Source organism: Heterocephalus glaber, unplaced genomic scaffold, assembly GCF_053883595.1.
Source record: "Heterocephalus glaber isolate CG9 unplaced genomic scaffold, H.glaber_assembly_v1.0 deba00001472, whole genome shotgun sequence".
Taxonomy (NCBI): Eukaryota; Metazoa; Chordata; class Mammalia; order Rodentia; family Bathyergidae; genus Heterocephalus; species Heterocephalus glaber.
In genome coordinates this window covers 82,761,397-82,786,835 of record NW_028258315.1, presented here as the reverse complement: position 1 = coordinate 82,786,835, position 25,439 = coordinate 82,761,397, and the positions used below count along the sequence as shown (strand labels likewise).

Here is a 25,439-nt window from a genome sequence, read left to right as displayed (position 1 = left end):
TGTCTTAGGCAATTTTATTAATATAATACAAATGAACGTTTTCTTATCACCAAGAATGTATTTTTACAACATTGAAAATCTGAGCTGACCATACACATCAAAGTCTGATTACAATTGAAATGTACATACTACAAGGTCAGTAGGAATCCTGAAACAAGAGGCAATTATGTTTTAATCTCTTAAATGGCAAGGGAGGCTGCTTGTATTTAAATATGTATTCAAGGGCCAGGGATTTAGCTCAGTGGTACCGCTGCCTGCCTCACAAGCACAAGGTCCTGAGTTCAATCCCCAGTACCAAAAAAAAAAATATGCATTCAAAACAGTATCCCTAATAATGGGCTTTGAAATGCTAAATAACTTGAGTAGTAAAATTCATCAAAGCCACCTCAAGTCAAGCAACATCCAGTAATAGGTGAGCATTACAGGGACACTACTCAACTGTTGGAGTGATGCCTCAGCAAACTTCTTTGAATAAAACCTTTGCCTTATCATTTGTGTGCATGTTCAGTCCTGAGTAACCTGAATTGTCTGTGTTGCACACTCTGACCCAATAAAAGTAATGGAGTTTATCCATAGGAAACCAGCTATAAAACTATTTTACTGTACTAAAAGGTTAATTTGAGGATAAGACCTTTCCTGGGTACATTTCTTACAAATAATTGTGTTTTTATAAAATTTTGGTTTTTAATCTTTACATCAACAACCTGTACCTTATGAATAATAAGTAAAAATTGTATGAAGTTAGTAGATTTTGAGAGTTATGCTTTGCTGTCTCTCAACCCTGAGAAATTCTAGACATTATCTTTCATTTATATAGACAGATATAAAGCAGTTTCTTCCCTTCCCTCTAGAAATATTTAAGAGGACAAACTTTGTAAGAACTTAAAAAATACTTTATGAAATATGAACAAGTAAAAATAATTTTCAATTTAATATTTCTTTTAAGACTCTAGTTCAAATTGGCAATTCCTTCGATAGTGTATATTTCCAACCCATAGATTTAACTAACCTGTTGAGTCATGTCTTCCAGCCTAACTCACTGTAAGCCAAGTAGCCCCCTGCACTGGTGGGCCCTGGAATTTCTCCTAGCTCACTGAAGTCCTGGTCTTTCTTGTCGAGATCAACATGTGATTATTTGGATTTTGCAATCTGCTGGTCTTGTGATTTCCCTTCTTGGCTTGATAGTTAGAGCAATGAAATTCTTGGCTCTTGAATACTTACTGATATTGACTTGACTTGTCATTAGACCACTTTCACTTCTTAAACAGCCCTAAAGGGGAATTAATAAAACATAGAAGCTACTTTGCTTCCCAACTTGCCTTTTGATTTCAGTGACCTAGATTATGACACACCAAAGCAAAGAACCACTTTGTGCCCTGATCCTTACACATTACTGAAATCAATTGGGTGTGGCTTGATACTATTGATCTTTTTATTATTTTACTGTTCATGATGACTAAAAATAGACTGAATTATTGAAACCACAAATAGAAATGCAATTCTAGTGTAGCAAAAATATGAGCAATTTCTACTGATGGCATTTCATAAAAATAACTATGAAATCATAATGCACTTAAGTGAAAATCTATATTTCTTTTAATCTACATGGTTTCATTTTCAAGTACTGGATATCTTATTCTACTTCATTTTTAATATAAACTATATCATAAAAGTCAACATATTAGTCATATTTTAAATATTCTTCAGAGTCCTTAAAAATATCTCCACCACATCTGTTTGTGGCTTCTGGAAAAGCTGGTATCTGACAAATAGGCCATTGGAACAAAATATGGAGACCATAAACAGATCCTGGCATAGAGGACCACCTAATTTATGAGAAAAGCACAACTTCAAGGCTCTGGGGAAATGATATGTTTAAAAATGGTGCTGGATCAAGTGGATCCCCATCTGGAAAATTTAAATCTTGCCTCTTGTTCCAGACTATGTGTAAAATCAATGGCAGATTGGTTGTAGACAAAATGTAAAAGTTAAAAAAAAAATTTAGAAGACATCATAGTAGAATATTTTAATGACCTTAGGGAGAGCATATTTACCTAAACAGTACACAATTTATATCTAGAGTATACAGTTTCTACAAATCAGGAAAAAGAACATGGGGGGGTGACTTTCATTTCACAAAAATCCTGAATTGATATTTCAAAAAAGAGGATATATAAAAATGTAATTAGCCTGTATTCAGTGTCATTAATCAGTAGGAAAATTGAAATTACTTCATCACCACCAGAATAGTTGAAATTAAAAAGGAAAAAAACAGAAATGACTGTAAATTGGAGAAAATTATGGAGTAACCTGAAGTTTCATGTAATACATGTAGAATGTGAATTAGTACAGTCTTTGTGTAAACTCTTTGCATATGTCTGCTAAAGTAGAACGAATATAGATACACAGACAGAAAGACAAATGATGCAACAACTGGACTTATAAAATCAATGAGCATATATCATATTTGTACAAGGAAATATGTGCACATATATGGACATATATACACATCAGCAGTTATGAAAGTCTTCTTTAGTGAGCGTATTTAGTTACACTGTTATGACTGCCTTGATATCCTGAGTCAATTCAAAATGTTTACTTTGCATGATTATTTTGACTTTGGGGAGAGCCAGCAGTCTCATGGCACTAGATTCTATGAGTAAGGTGCAGGGGGATACACTATAATGTGATTTGACAGAAATTACTGTAAACATAAACTGTAAGCTGTTTCAGAAACTGGCGGCAATAAGTTAAATGTGTTTGAAACGCAGGAAAGAATTTTGAAGGGAATTAATGACACTGTGTCTTTTAGTGTAGTAACTTTTAAAATTTAATCATTCACTCTATTGTTGGACCACACATTGTAGATGCCAATAGATATGTAGATATGTGGGTGCATATATATATGTATATACATAGATATATATGTGTATATAAATGTAAGCATATGTGTGTAGATATATGTTTATAAGAGCACTAGCAGTAATAGTCCAAATTCAAAACAACCCAGTTTCCATCACAATAAAACAAAGAAGTGAATTTCTGAATGGTTATACAATGAAATACTACACAGCAATAAAATAATAAACATGCTACCAAATTGATAAGTATCACATGGGTGAGTCTAATGAAAGAATATATACACAAAATTGCATACTATATTACTCTATTCACATAAAATTTTTAACTAATTTAAGCAAAGGTAGTGTATGGTAATCAGGACAGTGTTCGCCTTTTTGGAGTTAATGTTGGTTATGGTCATAGAGGCATCTTCTCCTGTTCCCATCCTCCTTATGTTGCTATCCTTTGACAATTACAAAGATTATTAGTTTGGGGAAATTTACCAAACCACCGCCTTAAGATCAGTACATTTTACTCCAATATGTTATTTTTGAAATGCAACATTTAAAACAAAATTTTGGAAATTTTGTATAGAACAACTTACGGTTGGAATGCTAGATATTATGTCTATATGATTCTAAAAATTAACTAAATCTGAAAAACTACTTATAGATATCACTAGAAGTATCATCCTTCTGGGCTAGGAGAGTTGAATAATTTTAATTAAAAATGTATTGGTGGCAGCATACAATAGATCCTTAAAGTATAAAGGCCAGCTTTGCTTTTTAATTGAATAACTTGGACAAGTTAATTGTCTGAGTTTATAATGTATCATTAAATAGATATACCACCTACTTTATAGTGACCTCATGAAGGTAAAAATAGTTAACTCATATAAAAGTCTTAAAGCAATCCTTGTCTTAAGGTAAAATTTTAATAAGAGTAGTAGTATCATTATCATTATTATCAATATTTTATTGGCACGATTACATAATGTATTTGAGGTCTGTAAAGTAACAATTAAAATAGCAGTAGTAATATGTCATGCCATCTTAGATACATCATTCATGGACCTTTTTCCTCAGCTTTTAAGCCTGTGAAGTAGTAGTGTTAGCAGCAGTAATCACTGTGACAACTAACACTTTCCCAGTGGTCTGAAATTCAGGGAATCTGACTCCAGATTTTATAGTTAGCCACTCTGCTGTATGGCATTTTATAAACACCTATTAGAGTAGGCAAGGGTTTGCTGTGGTACAAATCAACCTCACAGTTAAAAGGACTGTGACACAAATGTCCTGTGTGTTCATTATGGGTTGGCAGAGAGCTTAGCCCATTGTAGTCACTCTGGCTGACAGAAGATCCACCTCATCCATCTTGTCACTTGGGCCCATGATTTTCAGGGCACAGAGAAGAAGTTATCCCCTTATTCCCAAAATTTGTCCATGGAAGTGTTCTAGGCCATCCCTCCTCTCATCATTTTGACCAAAGCAGGTCCCAGGGACACACGTGATCACTTCAGTGATGGGCAAATATAATCACAGTGGTAGATAGGGAATTGTAATGTTTGATAAATAGTCCTACAGATGGCCACAAATACTAAAAATATTATTTTCTTTAAATCTGAAAATGAACATAGTGCTTCTAATTTAAAGGCAAAGAGCTATGTAACTATAAATGTTAGTATTTAATATAAAAATTTCTCTCTAATGAATGTATGCATAGAATTTCACATTGGAGCAAACATAAATTTTACGAACTATTGTTTATCTCAGCCTTCATTAATTCTAAGCTTTGTTACTTGGATAATTAATGCACATTTCAAATGAAACGAGAACACCTCAATTGTTAACTTTTTAAATTGTAGGACTGAGTGTTACACTTTAAAAGTCCTTATATTTTCAACTGTTACTTAAAGTTGGAAGTTTTACCACCTGATATCTATACTTACAAACTGAATAAACATGTCAAGATTTTCTGTAATTAGGTAAGAATAGGCTTCAATCAGGATTTTCAGTAGGTGTATGTTTAATCTTACTTTTATTAAAATGACCCAATAATTCTAAAGCTCAATATCTAATTTTGGGTTTATACATCCAGAAAAAGTGAATAATTTATAGACAATCAAAAGAAGGTAGTGTTCTTGCATCCCAATGTGCATGTTATGTGAAAATCTTTTGATACGGTGTACTGATATAAAATAAAAGCAATGTATAGGGTTAGTATAATAGAAATAATTAGAGATAGTAAGTAGAGAATTTCAATAAAGATCTATTGGGAGTGGCACTCCCTCACGTAACCCACCAATAAATTTCATAGGTGGGCCTTATACATCTGAAGGTGGAATGACATTGCAATAAAAATACGAGAGCCTATGGTTCCTATATAAAGGCTTTTTTTTAATCTTTGAGTGCCCAGGCCTCAGTACATGACCAAAAAAAAGAAGAAAAATGAAAATCAAGCCCTCAATAGCAGCATTTATATGGTACTTAAATATGTTGAAAACCTGAAAAGAATACTTATTCTTTAATTATTTGAGAACATGAGCATTTTACTGGGGGCAATATGTGTGAAAACCAACTCTTGGGACTTTAAATTCGCAAAAGTTCACTTTAGTAGATAATAATAATAGGTTATTTTAATCCCATTAACAAATTATTAAGACCACATTATGAAAAATATTAAAATCAATTCTAAATGCGTTATTAAAAAACTGTATTTCCACCTAATTGGCAAAACTGGTTTTTTTAAAAAAGCCTAATAACATCAAGGGTTGGGAATGCTGTGGAGTAATAAGAACTCTGAAAACACTGCTAATGTCCCACACGGGACAAACATCTGGGATGGTAAGCTTAATTCCAATTACCTGACTTCTAAGAAAACAGTGCCATGGTTTGGATATGGAATGACTCCCAAAAGCTCATCTGTTGAAGGCTTGGTTCCACCGGGCAGCAGTGTTCAGAGGTGAAGCTGTTGAGAAGTTATTGGATCATGAGGGATCTGGCCTCATCACTGGCAAAATTTATAGATGGGTTTACAACTTAGTGGGACATTGGGAGATGATGAAAACTCTAGGAGGTGAGACCTAGTTGGAGGAAGTGTGTCACTGGCAGCTTGTTCTTGAAGGACATGTTATGCCCCAGCTGTATCCTCCTTTCTCTCTCTCTCTCCTTGCTAGCTTCTGTAAGATTACCGGCTGTATTCCACCACATCCTTCCGCCATGACAGTGTGTCTCACTATAGGCCCAAAAGCAATAGGATCAAGGGACGGCGACTGAACGCATGAGCCAAAACAAATTTTCTCCTTAAACTGACTCTCTCAGGCATTTTGTTACAGCAACAAAAAGCTAACTAACACAGACAATAGTGAATTACAGGACTGTTTCTATTCTTTACTATGTTAAAGACCTGAACATTTCTTTTCAAAATAAAAGTTGATGAGGGTGCTCACTATGCAAAATGAAATAAAGTCCACAGTGAAAAGAAGAGGTGGGTGCACAGGAGTGTGCTGATGCCCAAATTCCTTCCTCCATGAGACCTTCTTGTGACATCTACCAAACTAAATGATAGTATCAGAACTGTGAAGAGGAAATTGTATCAGGAAGGGAGAGCTGAAAAGAATAAAGGTGCTCAGTTTGGGTTACTGGGAGATTAGCTTGATGACCAAAAGTCAATATTTATAGAAAGGACTTTTACCTAGGAGAGGTCGATGTGTTCTGTGCTGCTGAGAACAAGATTAGAACCAAGGACAGGGACTTCTAAGGGTGAAGGCATTTCCTCTGATTCAAGAAAAGTAAGAACAACGTACTGATGTGCAGGCCCAATTAATATGGTACTCTCAAAAAGCAGAGGCTTTGCCATTAGTGGATGCATTCAATGACTGGTTGACCCTCTCCTTTAAAAGGATGCCCTGGGTAAGATTTTTGCATTAGCAGAGATACTGGGATAAAGATCTCTTAGGTTCCCTTCCTTCCTTCCTTCCTTCCATATGGCTCTCTACATTGTCAATGCTGAAGGTCAAAACCTATAATTGGATTTTCTCCATTGATACGATACAAAAGCCAACATGATCATCAGTCACCCTGCTCTCAATCCACCTGTTTGCCTTTGTTTGCCTCATCTTTTTTTCAAAAGTGCTGTTTTTCTTAAGTGCTGTTTCTTACTAGATTTATTGCTGTTTCTTTTCCATAAACCTTTGACTTTAGAGTAAACGAAAGGGACAAGTACTGACAAGACAAGCAAGGGTTAAATATGAAAATCTCATCCAGTAATATTGCCAATCAATTGGAGCCATTCTTAAGATTGTGAGACCCTCAAACCTCTTCATTAATCAGGTCTCTATTCCTTCTTCTCACACCTTCTGGCCCAAGTATGCTGTGTTTGAAAGAAATCCCTCACAAGCAACAAAAAAAGACAGAGTATCTTTAGAATATTAGTTGGCAACTGGTTTAGTTAAATATCCCTCTATCCACACTGGACTACACCGATTAATTTTTAAAGAAATGGCTAAATGAATTTATTAATTATTTGTATGTAGTGCATATGCTCTCATGCACACCATTATATTTTAATTTACTTTTTAACGAGTAAGCCAATGTGATTTTAAAATTCTTTCCCATCTGGTATGCAAGCTAATAAAGAAATCTACTAATTTATGCCATGTCAAATTTAACCTCCTTTTTTTTAACTTTCTAATTACATAGTTCTTGAGAAAATCAAACTACAAAAAATGTATTTAACCTCCTTGCTTTTTAGTCCACGTACATAGCTATTTAGTGTAGGAGGGAAATGAAACATGCATTTTTGGAGGGCTTAATAATATGAAAACAGTACATGCACTGCTATCTATCATTTGTCTTTAATTGTGCCATGTAAAACTGCAAGACAAGAAGACAAATTGATTATCTTAGGAAATAATTAACTGTCATCTGAATCATCAGAGAGTTCAATTATGTTCTGCTTCATTTTGATGGAGTCATTATGATCAGGTTTTTGGAAATGCTGCAAACCACATAGAGTACATATGGTAATTCTCTTTTTCCCTGCTTTATTTACTCATTACAAAAGATACTGTACTGTGCACCACATGATTTATTTGCACATATGCAAGCATGCTTATATATGCACATGTATTTGCTATGGACTTGGAATACATTTTCTGACTCAAAATGTGTGTGTGTTTCTAGTACTTATGAATAGTTGTACATAATAATAATAAATGGAATCCATAGGACAACCCACATATTGTTTGTGCACAAAATTGGGGTATTAATTAATATATTTCCATGTGTATTTTCCACAAAACTTTCATGAGTTTTCCCAAATGAATGTGAAATCAAAAAACATTATGCCTTCTAGGTGTCTCAAAATGAAACTATACTGTTGCTTTTCAGGTGGGTTATGGATAGCTTGGAGAAGAATTCAGACTTACTGTAATATTTGAATAAGTCATTGATTTAATTAGTGAAAAATATAATACTCTCCTGGGAAGTAAGATACCTGTGTTTATGAGGCTTGATTTTACCCCTACAGCTCTTTCAGGAGGGACACCAGATCTAGAAAACTTTTCTTCCTTGTCACCATTTTATTTTATTGTGTGTTTCCCTCCCTCTGGAGAAGAATTTGTGTTATCCCCTTCATGTTAGGGAGTATTTACAAACACTGAGTTCTCCTGGTTCCCATGCACCACCATATCCTCAGCAGATGAGAACAGAATGCATTCTCAGTTGTTGCTGAACATAACTGAGTCCTTGTGCTTCCAGAATGAAAGAAAGTTCATTTCTCCACACTTAATTCTGTGACACTGTTTTAATATTCTTTTGCATGGGTGGTGCTGATGCTGATGCTGAACTAATCTAAGCACTACAGTCAGAAATACATTTCCTGGCATTGACCTATCTATTGTTATTCACTCTAAAATGTATTCAGAAGTGCAATAATCTTAGATAATGGGAAGAAAATGGGATAAAGCTTCAAAAGATAGCCTATCTCTCTCTACTGATTGCTATCTGCATGACTTAGTTCAATCTACTTAAATCTTCTGTGTCTTTGGTAAAATGAGGTTGATAGTTTTCGACCCAAACAAGAACTGCAAAAACTGAAGAATGTTTTTAAAAAGTCTTGCAAATATTCCAGAATTATGTCTTTTTTTCTGTGTATGACAAAAGTAGTTTGATTTTTAAATCAGTTAACCAAAGATGATATCAAACATTGGATAAACCACTGCACAACTATTTTGCTGTAGTCCTGGAAATCTTAGAATATGTTGTGCATCTGGATTTTTCCCTTGAAAATAAACAAAGTACTTAGATGTTTCAAAAATAGATCTGAATATATATATTTTTTAAATATTTTATTCTTTTACTACTTGTGTATAAAAGTCTTATAATTACTTATTTTTAAACCTAAAATTAACATATCTCATCCAATTAACTCAATTGAATAACAAATGGTTTTTCAAAAAGCTTTCTTAATTTACATTCTGTTACATTCTGAATACCTATTGTATTCAGAAATCAATCCTCTATTTTCTTCTTAGTCAATGACATAATTAATCACATAGCTTTAAAAATGTTTGCTGTATCTATCAATCAAATATCATTCACTTTAGTCATTCTCCCTTTCATGAGAGTGCTCCAGGTATCTGGATTATGGCAGTGGATTTTCTGCAAAATTTGTGGTAGACCTGGTGATCAGTCAGTAAGTAGACAAGAAATTGGCCTCTTCAATTTAAAAAAAAAAAACATTTTTTTTTACTTTTAATTTTTAAAATTAAATATATATTAATTATAATTAATTTTAACATTTTTGTACTTTTAATGGACACATTCTTACACATATTTATGGCATACACTGTGACATCGCAATACATATATAAAATGTAATGTTCAGATTAGAATAATTGGCATATCTATCACATCAAAAATTCATCATTTCTTTGTGCTGGGAACATTCAAATCATATTAGCTATTTTGTACAATTAATTGCTGTCAGTCATAGTCATCCTACTCTACTATAGAATGTTGAAAGTTACTCCTCTTATCCAGCGGTATTATCCCTTCACTGTCATAATGAACTGGTACACTTAACCTCAGCCTGTGTTGTGAAAACCAAGCATCACTAGTAGCCTTGAGAAACAGTTCTAGATTTCTCACTAAGAAAATGAGGCCTGAAATTCCTCACCTGAGCTTCCTTCTGGAAACATTGACATTGAAATGTCTTCTGTATTTCAAAAATCTCGGCCTAATGTGTTAAATTGCTGGGCCAGAGCAGACACACATGAGCCTTGAAAATCAAAGAGAAGGAATGAAAAGTTCCACACTGAGAAACGGATGACATTTCCCACTCTACTTCCTCCCTCCCGTGGCCACATCAATGGTGCATTGGTCCTTTGCCAGAACAGCATTTTTACCCTGTAGTGGAAATCACCCAGAATTGTTTTCATCTTATGTCAATAAATGCCTTATCTATTAGCTTCATCCTTTCAAATTTTCAATATTAACAATGGAAATATCTGGGTTTTTTTAAATTTTGGCAAAAATGTGACCTTTGGTAATGCCAATTTTAAATGTTAGTTCATTTACAATGGACTAGACCAATTATAGCTTTCTTTGGGGGTCACTCAGAACTTTCTTCCAGACCTGTACCATGGCTAGTCACTGTAAAGAAACAAAACCCAAAGCACTGAGTTGGAGCTCAGGAGTTGAATATTTCACTAGCTTGAAGAATTTAATGCTGTGTTTCAGGATCATCATCTAAATGGCCCTGGGCAGGTCACTTGATCCTTCCATGCCTCCGTTTCCTCATCTGTAAAAGTGTGTAATGACATGCTTACCTCTTGGTATTATTATAAAGAATCAATGAGACTACAATTACAAAGAGTTAGAATAATGCTGGGCTCATGTTAAGAATATGTGTGTTAACAGTTCAAAGTGAGAAAACAAATGCATTCTTTTTTTTCGTGCTGCACAGCAAATCACCACAAATATACCTGTTTATAACAATGCCTATTTATTAAGTCACTTTCTATAGGGCAGAAAAAGCAGGTATGTCTTAGCTGAATTCTTTCCTCATGGATTCAAAAGGCTGAAATCAAGGCATCAGCTGAGTGGAATTTTGTTCTTGACCTCAGATTTCTGTCTGAGCCCCACGTAGCTGTCGGAAGACTTCATCTCTTCGTGGTTATAGGACTGAGGTCCACATTTTCCTACTGGATGTCAGTTTCTGGTTCCTCTCAGTAAGGAAAGTCCGCCTGTTGTTCCTTGCCACGTGGGACTCTCTTTGACATGACAGTCAAGTTCTTCTCACTGATTTCCAGTCCCTTGTCACCAGCTGAATAAAAATCCTATATTTCAGAGGATTTACCTGATTAGGTCACCCAGGATGCTCTCCTTTTTGCCAAAAAATGTAACCTAATCATAGATTGATATATCTGCACATTCTACCCTAACAAGAGAAACAGATCATTTGAGGGTGAGAGAAAGGTCATTTGAGAGCAAGAATCACTGGAGGTTATCTTAGAATTTTCCTGTCTGTAAATATGAAATGAAACATGTAAATGTAAAATGAGAATTATCATAAATTACTCTTATCACTATCATTATGATCATAACAACAACAAGTTCTTTACCTCATACAGCACTATTCTCATTTTTAATGGTTTAAATTAGCTGTAAAGCTGGGCGTGGTGGTGCATGGCTATAATCCCAGCACTTGGGAGGCTGAGGCATGAGAATCCCCAAGAGTTCAAGGCTAGCCTGGGCTACATAGTGACTCCAAGGCTGGCCTGAACTACATATGAGACCCTGTCTCAATAAATAAGTAAGTAAATAAATGAATAATAAAGGTAAATAAATAATTAGCTGTGAAGAGTATTCCAATTCATCTGATAATTATATACCTCAAAACCTAGCATTGAATTCACAACTCCTTGAATTCCTGCTCTCATTGACCAAGACATTTATTTTCTTTGATCCTTGAGTAACTGAACCAAGGCACTTTCCAAAAGTGTAGTTCCCTAGACAACTTCTGTTAGAGTCACCAGTCTAGAAAATTCTCAACAGTTCCTACCCTTTTATGTATGTACCAATCCTGAAATTTCCTGTGGTCTGCTTAGGACAAATCAAGGAAAATACTTAATGATATTTAACCCAGAATGTAAGGTGTCAGTCTCAGAGTTGTTTATTCCTAAGCAACAGGAGTGAGTTTCCCATGAATCACTTGGCTGTGACTTTGTTATTGGAGCAGCACTCATGAGGACTTCATGTATTGTGAAAAGCTCAATAAATACATAATAAAATAATGTTGTAGGGAAAGGTAGAAAATTATCCCATAAAAATATTTTTAAAGGAAGATTTAACCTATAAACCCAAATAAGAAACTCCTGGTATTTTGTTAATAGACATGCATTCGAGGCAGATGAAATCCATGTCTTCACAGAGATTAGTAAAACTTTTATTCATAGAATTAAGTAGTATTGCACAAATTCAATCCACGTTCAAAATAATCTCTGCCACTGTTGGCAATATCATTTGGTTGAGATTTTTTCCTCCCTGGAACTTCACTTTTGCCTATTTAACATGGGAGTAATACTGCCTACTCTAAGAAATGTTTTCAGAGTAAGTGCAATAACCATGTTAAGCTCTTAGAACGATGTCTATATAGAGTGAGCATATATTTTTGACTATTATTTTTATACTTATTTATTTTAATTATCTCAATACATAATCCCAAATGTGAACCATATTAAATACTCAGAAAATATTATTTTCTTCACCATTCTGAACTAGATCTCTCAAGAGTATTTTGAATAGCAACAATCTGAAATAGGCTAACAGATTTCTGTTTATCTAATTTTGCTTAATTTTATGATTGTTTTCTTCCTTTCCTTCTTGTCTTTCTGTTTTCTTTCCTTTCTTCTTTCCTTCCTTCCTTCTTTCTTCCCTCCTCTGTGTTATTTCTTCCTTTTATTTTGTTTCCCTCTCTTCCTTTTCCCCCGTCAATCTTATTTTCCCCAAGCAGATATTATTTTAAATTTCCGAACAACTTACGTCAGCAAATCTGGCCAAGTTATTTTTGAAGCAAGATCCATTTGCATCCACTATGTCACAACTTGGTTCATCATTGATTTAATTGCTGCCCTGCCATTTGATCTCCTGTATGCTTTCAACGTCACAGTGGTGAGTAAAGATTTCCCTTCCATGGGAGCTTTAAGCTTGGTTTTTACTCCTGTTTACTTTTCATATGTTCCAAGTTCATAGCAGTTTGTGCTTCCTGGATTTTGTCCCCTTTTTAACGAAGATACAAGGTGCCCAATAATATACAAGCCCATTACTCCACTTTAAGTATGTAACTTTCTTTTGAAATCTGCATTACCTGTTTCCACTTATTTATATACTTAGAACATTTATATACAAAGAGTTTGAATTTAGCATAAATAGTGATACACTAAGTAAACCTTTGGATAAGGAAATTATCTTTGGGGACCTGCATTCTTTTTTTTTTAATTAAGTTAATTTATTGGTACATTTTAGGTATACTATATAGTTACATTCATCATTGGAATCTTGTACCTTTACATGATGTATTTTGGTTCTTATTTTTTCCCCATTCCCCAGCCCTCCCTTCACCACCTCCTCCCTTCCCTAGTTACAAATAATTTGTTTCCATTTTTTTCCTTTTCTCCTATTTTTTCTTTTCCCTTCTTTCCTTTCCCCTATCCCTCCCATTTCCCCTATTCCTTTAGACCTTTTCTACCTATTTCACAATCTCAATTATACATTTTGTATTCCTCTTTTTATTACATAAAGAAATACAATATTTGCCTCAAAAATTTGTTGGAGAATTGGTAGATTGTTTTTCCTTGTTTTATGATCTTTAACTCCCTACCTCTTGAGTATTTCATTATCTACTGACAAAATCAACTGAAGACCAATCGAGTCAAGGAGGATTGCTGAAATTAAGAGAATTTAGTCATTTCTTAGAAATCTTTCTTAAATTTTGGGTGAGGCAGAAACCTAAAGGATTCATTAACCAACAAAACTCTTGAGAGTTCTCTGGAGTTTGAATTATGAATTGTACCTTCCCCTCTTTCTCCCTTGAGCCTCTTCTTTATGTGAATCTTCACAGGAAAAAAAAATGCCCACTAATACTAGTAACTATTTTTACTATTTAACAATTGATATTCTTAAAGTGCTTCCTTATAAATGAGAAGTCATCTTTGATCACTAATGCAATTTTCTGCTAGTATAAACAACTTCGACCTATAAAAATTTACTTAAAATTAGTTCCAATTAAACAAATTTCTAGTCAATTGGCAACCTCTCATAGAAATCACATTAAGAATGTAAAGGGTTGGCTTCCAAAATTAAACAGTGATCAATGCTTCAAATATAGTCATTATTGACTTTAACATAAATATACAACTGTGGTCCTGACCAGTACACTTGTTAGTTGCCCGTATAATAGTAATCATTTTAAGTTGGGAGGTTGAAAGTGTCAATATCATTAAAAGGTTTGCAATGCAACTCCATGAAAAGCTACTGGGGGAAATCCTGCATATAATAAGAAAGAAAAAAAAAGGAAGGAGAAAATCTCTCTTTTCATGATTATTTTTCTGCTTTTCAAGGGACTGAGCATATCATCATTTTAAAAATCAGCACATAAATTTGTCATCCTCAAATAATTTAGTGTTATGAAATATTCTGTTTGAACAGAAAAATTTGTTACAAGTGTTGTATATCCTTCTCAAGAATAACTTATGTTATGTTATTTTGTTGTTACACTGCAGATTTAGAAAAAGAAACAAATAAATGTGTTTGTCCTCCATATATAAAAAGTGTCCAGTTAGTGTGTCTCCACAGATGACAATAAAGATGTATTCAGCCACCAAAAAATATATTATGTGCTTTAGCTTTTGTTCTGCCCATAATTGCTCATGGCAATTGTTTTAACTACAATTCACACATTTATTTATAGAAACCTAATTTGTATGTCATTATGAAAGGCATTATAAGAGATAACATTATTAATAAGAATCCTCTTTTTTCAGACTACATATTCACATTTAGATCAAATATGACTCTTTCTGCCATTCATCAAGACAAAATTCATATTTATAGCAAAAAGCCATTGATTCTGATAGGAGCAAGTATCATTTTTTTACAAAATAATAAGGGCTGGCTCATCCTGAATGTACAAGTTCATGTTCCTGGTATTTGCACATGATTTTCTTTTTGCACAAAAGGGTAGCTCTACATTCTTCCCTTGGACATTCCTTTTCTGGACAGAATATGAAGAGACTGCATCAATATCATGTATTCAATAGTCTTCCTTCATTCAGGACTTCTCACCTACAGAACTAGCCATATTTATCAAGTTCATCAACATATCAAATAAACTCCATCCCCGGTAATTCCTCTAACAACATAGGATTGCAGAATTTTAGCATGTGACCATCTGTCTTACCACTAGCTTGAAGAATGATAGGTAAGAACTTGGCTGCTAAGGAGAAGAAAGTAAAACTCAACAAAGCAGAATAACAAAAGAAATTAAAAGAACAGATGACTGGCAAGTTCCACAAGTAAAAATGCCTCAAGTTCCCGAGGTTTTGTAGTAGATGAGTATAAAATAATTCACAAGATTAGGATTGAGCACAATTTTATTGAATACCTATTTTTATATTGAGGTTGAGATATTTTATATCTTAATTTAATGATCTGTTCAGTCATCTAATCAGGATTTATTGAACATCTACCATACTTCAGGCATTGTTCTAGGTATGTTTTTCTTAGAGATAAAGTAAGATCACTAATGAAGGAAAGGATTAGAAGTCAACTGACTTGAGCTACAAAAGAAGGCAAACTAACTTTGTTTATGATTATGTGCCATAGAGGGAAGACTAATTAATTATGTCCTACAAACCACCCTCTTCCTCTTTACTTATAATCACCCCTAAGAATTTAGATAAGGTCAAGAATTTTGTCAAACTCTATTTTCACATTTATATTTTGTATTTTCACGTTAATATTTTGTGTTTTCCACTTTTGAATGTTCTTTGAGGCTCTTTGAGAGTGTGAAAAGAGTGTGTGTTAAGTGCACCACTCATTAAATAGTGATAGTGATCAAACTGGTAGACACCAACCATACATATTTTTCAATTGGACTCTAAAGTCAGGAAAAGAACCACTTCAATGTAAGTATACCTCTTAGTGCATGAAAAGGTAGGACTTTGTATTTTTTTAAAGTTCTGTTCCATTTGATTTTGGTTTTTTAAAGCACCTTTTTGAGTGAAAGCTCAGAAGGTATATTTGAGGCAAATGTTTTCTCTGCCCACTGATAATGTAAGAAGGAACATAATTAATTAACAAGTTAATTTAATCTATGTAAGTTATTCTTATGAAGCAAATCCCTCACATAGGGAAGGGGAAGTAGGGTTGAAAGAAATTTGTATAATGGGGTGAAAATGTCGATGTTCAAACTTGACACCGTATGTTTCAGATGTGTATCAGAGTGTATGACATTAATTTTTTTAGACTCCTTCATTCTATTTTTAATTTTTAAATTTTTCTAGCAAAGTGTATTAATCATGACAGGTTTTACAATAACAAATAACCTCACATTTCGAGGCCTGACACAACAAAAACTTATTTAATGTTCACACAAAGTTTAAGGTAAATATTTCTGTTAAGACAGCATTTCTTTTTTCCCATATTTTTTTCTTCGTGCATTTTGGTTATACAGATTAAAGGGTTTCATTGTGGCAGATTTTCACACACACATAACACACTTTAATCATTCTCCCTATCTCCCCCCTCAATCATGCTCCCCATGAGTTCCACATGTTTTGTAGGGAACGTCAATGTGTATAATGCATTTCAATCATATACCACCTCCTGTTTCCTGCCCTTACACCTTCCTTCCTTTCTGCTTCCCTCCCTTCTTCCATTCCACTTGTCTATGAAACTGTTTTTAATCAGTCAAGCAGAGAAAAAGATATAAATCTTAATTAAATACGGTGAGACTTTACTCAAATAAATTTAATTCTCCTCCTTACCTTGCCTTTACCTTACCTTCCTTTACCCTATCACCTCTTGATATAGTAAAACAACAAAGAAACATTCATAAAGGCAACCTTGGGGGTAAAATCATGACTCTGCTATTTCAAAATGGTTCGGAAAGGCTGTAAGTTAAAATACATTAGTGGTATGAATTTAACTCATGTACAAACTTGTGCTGCTGTCGCCAACCACAGGTGTCTCTGGTGCATCTCCTGAAAACTGTACGGCTGCTGCGCCTTTTGCGTCTTCTGCAGAAGCTGGACCGTTATTCCCAGCATAGCACAATCGTCCTGACTCTGCTCATGTCCATGTTTGCGCTCCTGGCACACTGGATGGCGTGCATCTGGTATGTCATTGGAAAAATGGAGAGGGAAGACAACAGCCTTCTCAAGTGGGAAGTTGGTAAGGGCTTACGTTTGTCACATTTTGCATTTTTAAACTGAAAGGGAAGGTTGTCTAGGATCTGGAGGAGGTGAAAGATGAATCTATAAATATATTTCTTCTGACTTCCAATTTCTCTCTCTCTCTCTCTCCCTCCCTCCCTCCCTCCCTCCTCTTGCTCCATGATACTAATGATTTCTTTCAAAGGGTTTTCTAGAACAACTTCGTATTTTTTAAAAAATTAGAAAGTTAAACTTTCAGCTTAAGGTAGCTTGATAAATATCTAAACTATTCAAAATGACCAGCTAGGCTGTAGAGCCATTCACATAAATAGCATATGATCTTATTTTGACATGTCTCAATGCAGAGCTAGTAGCAGTAAATCACTGGGCAACTGGTGTACACTATTTCAAATCATAAGAAAATAATCCCTTATACTTGGTGTGTTGGTAGAAAAAAATCCCTTCCTCTCTTCCCTTAAGAAAAAAGAGAGCAAGAGACCAATAATAATGGCACTCTCTTCACATTTAGCACTGTTTAAGAATCTATCATGCCAGAGAGGACAAGATATTTACAAATATTATCTGTAAAATTTTTTCCCCATAATCTGTAAAAGTTTAAGAGAGATTTTTTTAAGTGTTACATAATTCTACATAAATGAATCTGGAATATTATGCACAAGAATGCTTTTTAAAACTCATGTTAACCACCACAAATTAACAGAAAACAAATTTCTCAAGGCATAATCTTCATCCTAAAATATCTCCTTTCTTCGCACAGTCATAACTTTATTTAGAGAATTGCCATAGTACCCTATGTAAGGTTTTTTTATTTTAATCTGACATTTAATCAAAAGAATCTATTTCTTAGTTGGCTAGAAAAATCCCTCACTCATCATCTGCACCAAAAATCAATCTCGAACTTTTGAAAGAAACGCAGACCTTTGCACAGGAATAAAGCCACAGGAGAGTCCTGAGAGACAGAAATGCCACAACTTTCCCTACCAGCACTCTGTGACAGAATTCATGTGGAATATCCCCATGCTGGCTCTCCTAAGTGCCGCTCTTTCACCATAGGACGTACACAAAGCCCCCAAAGGCGTCCCTGGAGATCTTAGGGAAAAAGGATCAGGAAACTGAATCGCCTATCCAGTTTTTTTAAAAATGCCTCTACACTTTTCTACTTTATTTATGAACTACACAAAGCAATTGATATGTTTGATAATTTTCTTTTCAGAGTGCTTGCTTTCCTTATCTTTCTTATCAAACCATTTTTTATGCTTTGCTGTGGGTCTCACTTCTCAGAAGACAAGAAAAGGGATAAATAAACTGCAGAGTGAAATCCAGTGAGAGAGAGTGAGGCAGAGGAAAGGAGAAGGAGGGAGGGAGGGAGGGAAGAAGAAGGGAGAGGGAGAAAGGAAGGGGGGAGAGGGAGGGGGGAGGGAGAGAGGGAGAGAGAGGGAGAGAGAGAGAGGGAGAGAGAGAGGGAGAGAGAGAGAGAGGGAGAGAGAGATCTCCAGGTCTTAACTGTGCTTTGATTAAAACATTTGACTTCATCACATATTCTCTAGCTGGGTCATTTCTGCCCCTTGTTTTGAATCCATATTAAAATTCTGACTATGGTCAGCACCTGATTCCTTTTGAGATGTGACCTAATTTCCTTCAGGCCCCAGACCTATACATATATATTAATTTGTAAAGCTTGTCTAGTCTGTGAGTCTCCAGTTGAGGAAATTCAGCTTATTCACGTTCTCAAATTTAGTTACATGAAGAAAGGTTTTTGTCATTTCCACCATGTCAGTCCTGCCTCTGATGTACAATTTAGCTGTTGTCTTCTTCCCACAAACATACAGAGGTATTTATTTAACAAGAAAAAAGGAACCAACAGCCTGAACTTCTGGCTTACCACTTCCCTAGTGCCACTGTTCTGGTTGTGTGTAATGAACAGAAGATTGGGAGCTGGAAGGCCACCCTTTAGAGACAGCAATGGTGTGGGGCAGTGGCAGGAGGTTGCTGGGGTGAGGCAGTTAATAAGTTAGAGCTTATTTTGTAACAGGGATGAGCTCTGTTATCTTTTAATTGTTTGGAGTGAGCTTATCCACTGTAGACACATAAGAGTATCTGTAGAAGTGAACCCTCGAAACAATCTATGAGAAAAAAAGAATAAAGTTAGACATTGCTTTGAAATTTCCATTGCCATTGGAAAAAATTAATCCTAAATCTCCTGATCTTTATTAGATAAAACATTATAAAAACTGATTCATGTGTAGACCTCTGGTTATTAACTGCTTAGCATCTATAAGCCTCATGTAAGGAAAACAGTGACCAGATTTGTGATGCTGTAAGCTGAATCAAATTAATGTTTTAATAGCTGAATCAAATTTTCTTCCAGAAGAACTTACTAATCTACTTTGAAGATTTTATGTAAATTATTATAAAATTTTGTGAGATAATTCTCACCTATAGTTTCAGATTCTTGGGAATATATGAAATTAAAAAGGATGGGGCTAAAATGAGGATTTCCAGCCACTAAAATAGACACTAGTGAAGGACCCTGGAATTAACTTTTTATAAAAAAAAAAAAAGTCTTGAACTTTAATGTGCACCAGAGTCACTTGCATATTTCTATACAATACTGAGTCTAATTCAGTAAGTCCTAGGAGAGCTGAGAGCCTTCCTATTTAATAAGCTCTTGTGTGATACTGAGGTGCCCAGTCCCCTTCTCCACACTTTGAATAGCAAGGTTTTAGAAAGTCTTGGGAATTTGGGAAAAGTTGTGTTCCCAGTAACTAAACAGTCCCAACCAGCAACAATTCAGTGCTTCTTTTTCTTTTTCTCTGTCCTATCCTTTTGCAACTGCTAGCATATCAGCCAATTTATTTGGACATCATTTATTCCTAATGGACCAAAGAGGTCCACGGAAAGTAATTAACCTCAATGCTAAAACAACACAATAAAGCCTTTCAAATGGCATCACCAGAAACTATGTTACTGTTAGTTCTGGAAAATTAAAATCAAGTGCTATCAGTTTTTATAGGCTTCTAGAAAGGAGAAAACATTTCCATGTTATAAGAACAAGATTTTATATGTATGCTATAAGGAGCAAATGGTTTATGATTAAAACTAGAATTTTCTTCGTATTTTGAGTTTGGTGCAATAAAGTACAGATGAGTATCCATTATAAAGTTGAACTATCTCTGCAGTCTGATCTGTGTTTAAAAATTATTTGATCATAGACAGTGAGGAGCATAGAAATTATCTTTTAATTCCATTATGTTCTCAATCCTTTGAAAGGGAATTTCTGGGTATCAATAGCAGACAAAGAGTTCATATGATTTCAGGTTGCTCTGATTGGTTGAGGAGGGAGAAATATTTATTCCCACAAAGTCTTTGCAACAGAGCTTCCAAATGTGTTCATACATCGTACCAAGTATTCCAAATCACAAGGGTTCTAGTGTCACCTACCTTTGAGACATTGCACATCCCACCCTTGTATTTAAGGACTGATGAAGTATATTCACAAACAGTGAGCTCCCAGAGATCAGAAGAAACTGATTAAACTTTATTTAACCCAAAAGCTGCATGAATTTATTTTGCCTCATAACATTTCCTTTTTTGTACATTTTATTACCATTCTGTTAACATATTAACATTTGGGTGTTAATAATACATTTTAGGAAAAGTTACTAAAAATATTCTAATATTTTTGAAATATAGGGTATCACAAGTATAATCTCAGAAAAATCTATAGTAAGAAGAGATTATTCTCATCTATAAAATGGAGGTAATAAAAATGCCTAAAGTCACTGATAAGCTTAAATAAGATAATGCATATGAAAATTTGCAAACTTAAAAGTGTTACAGAGTTATGATGTTATTATACTTAATACCATACAATTGCATGTATATATGAATATATGTGTGCATTAAAAAATGTTGCTCCCTCTCTCGGAAGACAGAAGGGCATGTATATAGCTACTCCACTCTGCCAAACTCCTGTCTTTGTGTTCTCCCCATGGTGTTGGTCATAGTGCACATAGCCCATCCACCATACAGCTATTAAAGTGAGTGAGTGCAGGAATGAACAGGTGACCCACAAATCAGGCCTCCGTAGCTTTCAGTAGGTCATTCCATTTGAAGTAAGAGGAAGAAGTTCTGATATCAGTGTTTGGAAGTAAGTTATACTGTTTCTAAAACTCTTTATAGTATGTCATCATTTATACTAATTTAAAGAACAACATAGGCATTATTTGTTTATAGCTGAACTGCCACAAAGTATAAACAATGAACTTACGGAAACCAAAACCAAGTATTCTGTTTCTACTGAATTGTTTATTACTTGTTTTATTTGTTAATTTAAATTGATATTAAATATAATGTGATATAGAAAGATTATAATGTATAATTACATATGATCTATATAGGACAATTATATTTTGGCATTATTTTTATGGTATTGCTAAAGAAAATCTTTAGCTATTATCCGCTATTATCCCAATCAAGGAAGAAAACATTGAAAATTCATAAATCAATCTATTTACAATTTTATTGTGAAAATAATTATAAATTAATAAGGCTATGGATATTGACTACAGGTGTAAATATTAAGTATTCGCTGAGTCTAAGTCCTCGATTTGAAATGTAATTTGAAATTTCAAAGTGCTTATAAGAAAACATAGCTTTGAGACCACTCACACTAGTACTTTCTAAACCAAATATGGCGCTAATTTTAATTGTTAACTTGATTAAGAGACTTCTGGACAAGTGACTGGATTACAGGAATGTTATGCTAATCAGAGCTGCAGATGCTGTTGAAGGTAGGACCTAGGTAGAGGGAGGTCACTGCAGGAGTGACTTCAGATGGTGCATCTCTCTGGTACTCTCCCCTGTGCTCTACTCCCCAGCCACCATGAGCTAAGCAGCTTTGCTCCATCATTTCCTTCCACCAGAATGTGTCTGCCCTGGAGCCAGCTGCTCCTGACTGAAAACACAAGCCACACCAGAACTCTCCTCTTTTTAATTGTAGGTGTTGGGTATTTTCTCCCAGCAATAGGAAAACTGACCAACACACCAAAACAAACAAGTTAGACAAATAAACTTTGATAATAGAAGTAAAAACCAGAACCACAATATCATCTTCCTGAGGCTAAAAGACTTTGAGTAGCTAATACTTTATAACTGAGACTAATTGTTATCCTCTAAAAAGGTACAGTCACCAGGATTTTGTAAAGTACCTAGTATATATTTTTATTAAAATCCTTATACTATCTTTCATTTATGCCTCCTATAACATTTCAAAATGTAGATTTGAGAGGCCCTATTTCTCCCTTGTGTCTTGGGATTTGTGTGATATTGCAGTGAATTGGGCTATTGTTAATGTATTTTTCTGTTTCTTACTATCTAGTAAGTAGCACTGATGAAAAGAATGGTTTCAGTATCATAGGACTTTAATTTTACCAGGGATACGAGAGAGAGCTAATCATTTCAGTCCACTTTCAATCTCTATCTTACTCCCTTTTTCTGTGCTTATTGGCTCACAGAATTGTTCAGTTATACTTTTGTCTTCTACCTAAAGAGAAATTAGGATTGGCAGTGTTTACAGCTCTTCTTGGACCCAGTATCCTTCCAAGGAGCTGCTTCCTTGTCTCATTTTGGTCTTTTAGCCCTCAAGGAATACTCTTGGTTCTTAAATATCTTGGCTCCTGCCCTGGACTTAGACATTGCAAGTAAGTCTCCTTTGAGTACTTTCTCTAGAGTCTTTTTCTGAGTAATACTTTGCTGACTATCATTAGCTATCTATACTTCTCCTAAAGAATCCTTTCACTTCTACCTTAGTGGTTTTCCTCAATTTGGCTGCTGAAGTCATGGACAGTAATATGCATTGGGTTCAGAGAGTACCATGTGCTTCTACTTTTAAGTGAGTTCCAATTTAAAGACATGTCACACAAGAAATAGCTAATTTAAAGGGAGCCCAAAAGGTAATATAAATATTCAAATTAGAGGAGAATAAAGTTTTTTATTAGTCAGGGGAGTGGTCTGATCTAATTTGGATGTAATATAATTAGTTAATTAATTTTCCAAATGTCTACCCATTATCCCACTATCATTTATCAAATAAACTATTTAGTCACACTAATTAATTATGGTATTTTAATCATACTTAATTGTGACTTGTGACTGTTACCATAGGAGTTCATTTTTCTTCCATTGAAGACTATTACACCAATACTTGCAACTTTTAATTATTATGCTGTTTAAAGTTCGGCACAGCAAGTACAATGGGTACCATTTTAGCCTATTTAAAATCAGTATTAGAAAAATAATCACAGCCTTATAAATAAAAACAGCATTTTGGTTGGAATTACTTTTAGAAATCAAATTGGAAAAATTCTTTTATAATATTTAGATATGTTTAGCACCCAAGACAAAGGTATTTAATCTCCAGTTATTTGATATATTATTTTGTATAACTGATAAGTATATAGTTTCATACACACAGGTTGCATATGTTTTTTATTAAGTTTATTTCTAAGTATATATTTTTGTTCTTCTGTGAATAGAATCAATTTCCTTTTAATCTTGGTCCAGTATAACTGTGTAAGAAAATCTAGTGACTTTTAAATAATGTCTTTATAAAAACCTTAAATAAATACATGATATGTTTTAAAAATTCTAACTTCTTATAGCTCAAAAAGATAGTCATATCATTTATACCTAGTAATACATTTCTCCCCAGAAAGATAATTATATCCTTTATAAATACTAATCAGTTTTTCCCTTACTAACCTATACTCTTCTTCACTACTGCTGTGAGAAAAATATCTATTTTATTAAATATCTACATAGTTAATATGTATTTGTGGACTGATAAATAATATCTATCAAAATCCTAAAGATCACAGAACAGACCCTCTTGCTTTGTACATAGAACAGAACTTGGGTTTGTATAATTTCTTGGACTGCAGCCCCCTCACTACTTAGCAACTTAACTTTAGTTGTCCTAGCTCTGAGCATCAGCTTCTTCCACTGAAACATGGAGCTGCCATGCCTCCTTGTTTGTTGAAAAGAGAGAAGATAATTTTTTGAGCCCTCTCATATGGTTCTTAGTGAATGGTTATGATTTCAAATATTATTTTTTGAATTTACATTTTCTGCAGTTTTCTATCATTTTGTCACAAATAACTATATTATTCAAAAATAAGTTCGCTTTCTTAATGAGAAAAAGAGTTGGCAGTTTTTATCATGTAATATACATAAGTGCAAACAGACTTATGCAGATCAGGAACTTTGGGCAGTAAAATGATTTGTAAATGTAGCCAGAGACAAAGAAATGATGACTATTTCTGAGGCATTACTGTTACTTTGCAAAACTACATGCCTCCTAATTGATTCCACTGAGGTGCTGAAAAATCTTCAGGGGGACATTTTGAGTCCACTATTTTTACTGCAATGACATATGGACCACTGTTTCCACCCAGATACCATTTGTACTATCTCATGTTTTTTGTTTTTTGTTTCAAGCATTTTCTCTTTTCAAAATTTCTTTGCTTTGAGAAATAAACACATATTTTAATTATTTTGTCCAATTAACAAACATGATTGGTAGAAATGAGACAAATAGAGTTGAACAGACAGATCAGGTCAAAAAAACCCTAAAAGCATCGGTTGAAATTATATATTCTTTAAGAAATTGAAGATCACAAACCCTGGTTAAGGAAAAATTAGACTCAGTAGAAATGATTGATAAAAAAATAAAACGGGTTAAACTGTATAGAGAAAATTTATTATTGATCAAAAATTGATGGAAAAATAAAAATTCCTTGACAAAATTATTTTTTAAAACTTAAACCAAAAAAATTCAATTTTGTAGAAATGTCACAAAAGAAAATGCACTATATCTAATGTGGGATTTTAAAAATTGATTAATGAAATCTTCAGTGTAAAGTTTACATATAAAATAACTTATCTTAATAAATGATAAACTAAAAAACTAAAGATAATATGTAAAAAAAAAAACCTCTGCATAGATACCTGAACCAAAAATTAGATTAGCTTAACAAAATGCTAAATGTACCTTCTAGATAAGAGCCAGAAATGTGCTATCACTCTATTGTGAATGGTTGCATTACTAATCTCACAATGGAAATATCAGGGTTAAAATAGA

The 25,439-nt window shown here is 34.1% G+C and overlaps 1 protein-coding gene across 2 annotated transcripts in view; it reads left to right on the top strand.

Moving 5' to 3' along the window:
• Nucleotides 1-25,439, top strand: part of Kcnh8 (potassium voltage-gated channel subfamily H member 8) — a 347,961-nt gene that overhangs the window by 218,822 nt on the left and 103,700 nt on the right. For both annotated transcript variants that reach the window (XM_004864270.3, XM_087182236.1), the window contains exons 6-7: nt 12,859-13,016; nt 17,090-17,297. In XM_004864270.3, the coding sequence (XP_004864327.1) occupies nt 12,859-13,016; nt 17,090-17,297 (366 nt within the window). The remainder of the gene's footprint in view (nt 1-12,858; nt 13,017-17,089; nt 17,298-25,439) is intronic.